The sequence below is a fragment of the Gymnoscopelus microlampas genome, assembly GCF_963454915.1.
Source record: "Gymnoscopelus microlampas genome assembly, chromosome: 3".
In the NCBI taxonomy this organism is placed as follows: Eukaryota; Metazoa; Chordata; class Actinopteri; order Myctophiformes; family Myctophidae; genus Gymnoscopelus; species Gymnoscopelus microlampas.
Window position 1 is genome coordinate 4,259,598 of NC_139940.1, and position 7,500 is coordinate 4,267,097.

Genomic DNA, 7,500 nt, shown 5'->3' on the forward strand with positions numbered 1-7,500 from the left:
ACCTCTGATCTGCTGTGAATGATCTGCTCATTAACAGTGGTGGGAAAAGTACTCACATGTTCTAAGTAAAAGTATCAATACTGCAATGTAGAGGTAGGCTACTCTGTTACATAGTAAAAGTCTGGCATTCAAAATGTACTTGAGCAAAAGTATAAAAGTATCGGCATACAAATGTACTTTAAGTACCAAGAGTAATAGTACTCATTATGCAGAATATTCTGCATGATTTGAAAACTTGAAATGGGACATACAGAATGTCCCATTTCAAGTATTCAAATGTATAACAATCTTTTAAAATAGTCTATCTACAAGCTCACAATGCAATGTGAGCTTGTAGGAATGTAGGAATGCGACAAAAACAAAAAAATGATAGAAAATAAGTCATTTTTTGGGTGAACTATCCCTTTAACGTATGTTTTGTAATAATAATAATCAATCTACAAAGTAACTAGTAACTAAAGTTTTCAAATAATAGTGGTAGTGGGAGTAAAAGTACCAATATTTACCTCTGAGATGTAGTGGAGTAGAAGTAAAAGTATTGGAGATTGGGAAATACCAAATACTCAAGTAAAGTGCAAATACCTAAAAAAAAAAAGTTACTTAACTACAGGCAGCACTTGAGTACATACATGTACTTAATTACTTTTCCACCACGGCTCATTAATGACGCGAGATTACGCGAGATTAATGAAACACTGCGGTGCTAACGGCGGCTAACGCTATCAAACTATGTTTTAGGCTTTACTGTCTTGTATTGATCAGTAGATCATGTATCAATACGTGTATTGATCCTTAAATAAGAAGAACAAACGTCTCTCTTTAAGATCTATAACTGCTATAATTAGCCCACGAACAAAATATAAATGTATAAAGCGTGGAGGACTGGAGGGAGGCGTCGTTGTTGCTGTTGCTATAACAACGGTAAGGGTATAATCCCGCGAGCGTTCCCTTTTCGGCGTTGCCAGATTGTGAGAGAGAAACAAGCAACGAGGTCTATGGAAACCAAGATGACAACGGCCCAAAAGAAGCGAGCCCTTCGAAGTTCGCCCTTTAAACATAGTTGGCTATTTGGAAAATAGCAGATCTACAAGCTCACAACGCGTGTGAGCTGCTATTTTCAAAACAAATCCTGAAAATAATTTGACAATTTGACAACACTAATCTTGTATGGGGGGTCCCTGGCAGAACATGTTTTCAGATGGGGGTCCGCAGACAAACACATTATTTAGGGAGTCCTTGACATGAAAATGTCGAAGAACACAAGAAACAAGCCTATGGAATCAAGCCCAAAAAAACGCAACCCGCAGCTATCAATATTTACAAGCGACTTTCCAGAAAAACAAGTCGCTTATAATAAGCAGACGTGGCAACACTGTCCAGGGTACGCTCCTTTATTACTGCTCGGCTTGCATCACGGACATAAGTCTTAATGGTTCCGGACGGCATGCTTTTCTTTATGTAGCCGTTTCCAATAACAGCCATGATAGCACCATCTAGCGGTGTAATGGCGAAACTATCCAATCCAGCCACAAACAATAATGTGCCCTATAGCTAGTATAATGCGTTAATATGAATTAATAAACACAATGACAGCTTGACGAATTGAAATGTATTTTATTAAGGGTTCATATAAAATACGAAATTATCCATTTGTAACTCTGAGAGTGAGTGTACAAATGGAATATTAATTTATACGACAGAGTCATGGATGAACTTCAACATTGTGTTTGCACTTTCTCCCTTTTTGGCCCATACATCCACATAAACGTTTATATTTCAAATATAAAGGGTTTACCCCATGGCCATGGATGTTACAATTATACTCGGTCCCTCAGAAGTACCCGTATATTCCGTATCGTTCAATAAAAATCATCTTAATCCGATCGGTGGCCATTTTCGCCGACGCTCTTAACTACGTGACCCTGTCGGTTGGGAGGTGTATTGCACGCTGATACACTGTAACTCCATGAGAAAATGTCCTCAAATATGTTAAATCTGAACGTTTTATGTAGATATACGGACCAAAAAGGGAGAAAGTGCAAACACTATTTTTAAGATCATCCATTTATCATTTATCTTAACCCATTCAATCCGGGAACGCATACTGTGTCATTTTAAGATTTATTTGGCTATTCAAAAATAGCAGATCTGCTATTTTTTAGGAAAGAAATCGTGAAAATGTGTGCAAATCATTTTGGGGGTCCTTGACATGAAAAAGTTTGAGAACCACTGATATATATATATATATATATATAGCAAACATACCTTTTTTTCTTCTCTTTTTTTTTTAACTGTTAGGATTTAGAAGACATTTGTAGAATTCCCAGAAGCAAAGATTTGAGTTAAAAATGTTCGCTTTAGAAATATACATAGTCAAAGATTTGCACACAAATTTCCAAAAAAATAATAATTCAAAAATAGCAGATCTACAAGCTCATCAGTGCCACGCTATGAGCTTGTAGACCTGCTACTTTTGAATAGCCAAAAGTATAAAATATTAATGGTTAAAGTGCGTTCCAGGTTGTAAATATGTTAAAATTATAAATTATCCACAACAAAACATCCCCTCCTCCCCTCTCCACCTCTCCTCCAGCCCTCCAAGACCCCCCCCCCCCCCCCCCCCCCCCCCCCACCCATCCATGAAACAGGAGGATGAGATGAAAGAGAACGTGCGCTGCGCCACGCACCAAGTCGCAGGAGCCAGGAGAACAACCAATCAGACGGAGACACCCCCCCTGCTCTCTGTGTCTGTGGACTGACAGCAAGCCTATTAGACATGGCTCTAGCTCCAGCTGAGTGATCCGGACCCAGAAGAACCACCAGACCCACCCAGGCCTGTTGACCATCATCATCTCAGAGAGACAGAAGAAACGCAGGACTCATCATCACCATCATCATCATCATCATCATCACAATGGCAGCGGAGGCTGAGCTGCAGACCTTCACCTCCATCATGGACGCTTTGGTTCGCATCAGCGTGAGTAGAGATGACTGTATGAGTTTTTATTATAAGGATGACAGTATGAGTGTTTTTTTTATAAGGATGATTAGCCTACTGGCCTACATCAGGTATATATGTAGGCTACAGATGACTGTATGAGTGTTTATTATAAGGAATGGACGATTAGCCTACTGGCCTAGATCAGGTATAGGTATCATATATATGTTTTAGCCTTTTGTTTTGTTTTTTATCTCTCACGCTGTGATCTGAACTTCAGATATTATATATAAGGCTACATCATTTTTATTATTGACATGTAGCCTATGCCTTCATGATTCTGAAGTCATATAGGCTACATGTGTCAATAATAAAATGATGTACCAGGCTAATTTGTGAAATCGATCTGCGCGTGATCAGGTGCCGACGACCGTGCGTATATTGTTTTATATCCTATTAGTGTCTGTGTATGAATAATGGCTATTCATCCCCCTATAACACATGCACAGCATGGTCTGGTTGTGTGGCTCTCTATTAATCTATAGAGAATATATGTATGTTGTTTTGGCTCCAGTCCAGCGGGCCACAGACAGACAGACAGACAGACAGACAGACAGACAGACAGACAGACAGACAGACAGACAGACAGACAGACAGACCGTCTGTAGCTGGCAGAACGCATGCAGCACGTGTGATGTGTGAACGGTGTAGCCTATATAATCAGATGCTTCCTATACAGTGGGACACAATGAGAAGGCAAGATGATGGCGAGGTGAGGGTGATGGTGGTTTGCTATGGAAACGGGGAAACAGCAGCGGAATGTGCAGGGGAAGAAAGAAGGGGGAAAAAACGGGGCAACCCGCTGCTGACTGAGCGGAATGTTTTTTTCTCTGACTGTGTAGTGGTGGTCATAAATATCCCTCTTGTTTATATCTAATTAAGGATGGATTGGATACAGAATGCGACCATCACGTTCAACCTCTCTTTGAATAATTAGTCAAATCCTCAGTGTTCATTTAACTCAGGGAGTGGTACAATACAAGGGGTCAATGTTGTTATTTGTACATTTGGTGAAATTCTGGTTACATTTGTAGCCAACACATAAATAATGAACACAGATGATTTGGGGGGGGGGGGGGGGGGGGAGAGAGAGAGAGAGAGAGAGAGAGAGAGAGAGAGAGAGACACACAGAGACAGAGAGAGAGAGAGAGAGAGAGAGAGAGAGAGAGAGAGAGAGAGAGAGAGAGAGATGTATTAGAGACCTGCGCAGAAGAATTCTGGGTCCAGCATGACATGTCACACTGGATCTAATAACCTTTTATATACTACTTACAGTATACTATACTAGTAGAAAGGAGGAGAAAACCATGCTAATTCAACGTCTGAATGTAATGTGGTTTATAGTTAATTCTTTGTTTAAATTATCAGTGATAAAAGTTACATAAATTATTTTTCTAGCCTCAGCGTTTGTTTTTTTCTCACTTCGCTTGAGTTTAAAAAAAAAACTAAAACAAAAAACAGCTGAACGAACACGTCCGTCTGGATTTCCAGGCTATTCTTTTCCCCAATACATAAGGTTGAGGGTGTTGGTGAGTTTCATGAACTCAATGGTACTCAACTGTGCTCAGGTTGGAGGTCAACATGGAGTCAGAACTGCTATTTTGACTCTACATCTGCCTCTCTCTCTCTCCATCCCTCTATCTCTCATCTCTCTCTCTCTCTCTCTCCGCCCCGCCCCACCACCTCTCCCCCCCCAGTCTGTCTCTCACTCGGTCTCTCTGTCTCTGCCCCCCCCCCCCCCCCTCTCTCTCACTCTGTATTGCACATGTTCAATGTCAAATTCAATTCAATTTACAATCCAGACAATGAGCAGACGGTTTTATCCAGAGCAACTTATACGGTTCAAAAGTGAACCCCAGTCCAGTGGTTCTCAAACTTTTTCATGGTCAAGGACCCCTAAATGAAATGTGGATTTGGCCGCGGACCCCCCATCTGAAAAGATTTTTCAGATGTGGTGTTAAAAATAAAAAAAATAAAAAATTCAAACATTTTCAAAGAATATCAAGATTTTTTTTTAAATAGCTGATGTATGTAGGGCCCTGGGGGGTCCCCAGACCACACTTTGGGAACCCCTGCATTAGACCATGGACCACCATAACTCTGAGAGTGTACCAATGGAACGGGTCCATTTGGCTCCATTTGTACACTCTCAGAGTTACAGCAACATAAGAGGTCCATTTGGTAACTAACTATCCAACATTTATCTGGGGACCCCTGGAACCACCCGCTCAAGGACCCCTGGGGGTCCCCGGACCCCACTTTGAGAACCATGGCCCCAGTCAACACACAACAAAGGGTTAATGGTCACCTATACAATAAATACATTGAGTGCAAAGAAAACAATTTAGTGCCACAAAGTATACCTACTGTATAGGATACCAGGTAAACCTCAAACCTATACTCATACAGTAGTCTGTTTACATTGATGGTTTAATATGAATAAATAGGTTAGTAGGTCAAATGTTTACATGTCATGCTGAACCCAGAATCCTATGCGGTTCCCTCTACGCGTGTCTCTACAACATCTCTCTCCAAGAGAACACAGAGAGAGGGAGAGCCCAAGGAGAAAACGTATGTGAAAGAAACAAGTCAAAAAGAAAAATCAAACCTATGTTTTAAGGTACAAAAAAGTAGCAGGTATGTACATGAGGTTAGACAATGTGCCGGTTAAAAAGATAGCAGCAGGTGCAGTACATGAGGTACAGATTGAACACCGGTACATTTTTGTATACATGTGAGTTAAATTAACACTGAGGATTCGTACTGTACTGTACTGTACTGTACTCCCCACTGTATAGTGCCTATAGACACCGCCACTTTGGGCATAGGCCACCAGACATCCCGGTCCTGTGCCCATTTCTTTCTTCTCCAGCTGTCCCCATGTCTGGACTGTAAGTAACCCTTTTGTGTCTGCATTCAGGTCAGGGACACCAGGTGTGTCTTGGTCTTTCCCTTTTGCTTTTCCCTTGTGAAGTTCCAGAAGAGGTCATGTGTCCTGATGCTGGATGGATGCAGGCTTACGTAGAGTATGGCCGATCTATCTATCTCCAGAGCCTTTGGGAGGATCGACTCCTCTTCAGGCGGTTGCTTTGTTCGGAAGCACACAATAGGCTCTCTGCACAGCCAGCCATATTGGAAAGAAATTGGGCCCCTTCCTACTTCCTTAACCATTAAGACCTGAGGCGATTCTTAAACATGTTTCTGTGTGGAACCTGTGAAGGAAGTAAGGAAGAGGCCCAATTTCTCTCCAGAAATGGCTGCTGTGCATAGAGCCTATTCCTGGTTGCTAATGTTATTTGAAAAAGAGGTGGAATAGGCACATCCCCACAGTTCTTGGAACAACTGGTACTGGACCAAAAAAGACTCAGAATAAAGAAAGAAGATGTCTGTACAAAGTATATAATAGGCCTACTTTCCTGTGCTTTATTCAATTATCCCTGATGAAACTCTTCATGGGCGAAACGTTGTTTATTGAATAAAGCACGGGAGAGCATAATACTCTATGACAGGGATCTTCAACAGGGGGTCGGGGACCCTTAGGGGGTCCTCAGAGTTACTACAGGGGGGGGGGGGTGTGATATGATATGATTTTTCTTTTTACATTAACCACTTGAACCCTAGCATCCCTATTCTGAGGGGAACATTAGCCAACGCCTCGCAACGCCTTGAAAATGTGATTGAAAATGGCAGCGTTTTCAATCACTGTTGCGTCACGGTGTAAACGCAGAATAAAAAGTGAGAACGCAACGTTCGGCACTTTGTTGTTTTCTATTCTGATCGTTACTGTGTAAACGTGGCCTTACTGTGTACTTAAAACCCCTTAACACTTGAATCCTGCATCGTCCATATTCTTGGGGAAACATAGTCGATACTAGCCTGGCATGGCCTGACTATTATCACTGCGTATCTGCCCAGGGCTATTTCTTTTTAGCTCTGGCAGATTCGTCTGGTTTACAGGCTAAGTCGATACAAACTCAAAATGTGTTGTGTTGTGACGCATGGTGAGCTTGTACTGTAGATCAGCATTTTTTCGGCTAATGTTTCCCCCCCAGAATATGACTGCTGGGGTTCAGTAATTATTAAAAAAGTAGACCTTATCCTCCCCTCTCCCTCCCCTCTCCTCTCTCCTCAGTCCAACATGAAGAGCATGGAACAGGAGCTGCACTGCCCGGTGTGTGATGAGATGGTGAAGCAGCCCATCCTGCTGCCCTGCCAGCACAGCATGTGTCTGCTGTGCGCCGCCGACATGCTGGTGCAGCGGGGCTACCCTCCCCCCGACCTCCCGCCCGAGCCCATGTCCCCCACCTCCTCCTCCAGCCCCCAGAACGCCCGCTCCTCCCCCCGCCAGCCGCGCAGGACCACGCCGCGGACCCCCGACCGCCTGGAGAGGGTCCTCAGAACAGGTCTGTGTGTGTGTGTGTAGTGTGTGTGTGTGTGTGTGTGTGTGTGTGTGTGTGTGTGTGTGTGTGTGCGTGTGCGTGTGCGTGTGCGTGTGCGTGTGT

General features: G+C 42.8%; 2 protein-coding genes across 4 annotated transcripts in view; one reads left to right on the plus strand and one right to left on the minus strand.

Moving 5' to 3' along the window:
- Positions 1-851, minus strand: part of tmem107 (transmembrane protein 107) — an 8,475-nt gene extending 7,624 nt beyond the window's left edge. For 2 of the 3 annotated variants that reach the window (XM_084051794.1, XM_084051793.1), the window contains exon 1: positions 507-851. The gene's annotated coding sequence lies outside the window, so the exon portion shown is untranslated. Of the gene's footprint in view, positions 1-2; positions 23-506 lie in introns of those variants that run through there. The other variant, XM_084051795.1, reaches the window with a different exon arrangement.
- A 2,075-nt stretch (positions 852-2,926) lies between these two features.
- trim46a (tripartite motif containing 46a) overlaps positions 2,927-7,500 on the plus strand; it is a gene marked incomplete at its 3' end in the record, with an annotated part of 23,742 nt that continues 19,168 nt past the window's right edge. Inside the window, exons 1-2 of the mRNA XM_084051333.1 lie at positions 2,927-2,977; positions 7,131-7,401. Coding sequence (XP_083907459.1) covers positions 2,954-2,977; positions 7,131-7,401 — 295 coding nt within the window. The 5' untranslated portion in view covers positions 2,927-2,953. The remainder of the gene's footprint in view (positions 2,978-7,130; positions 7,402-7,500) is intronic.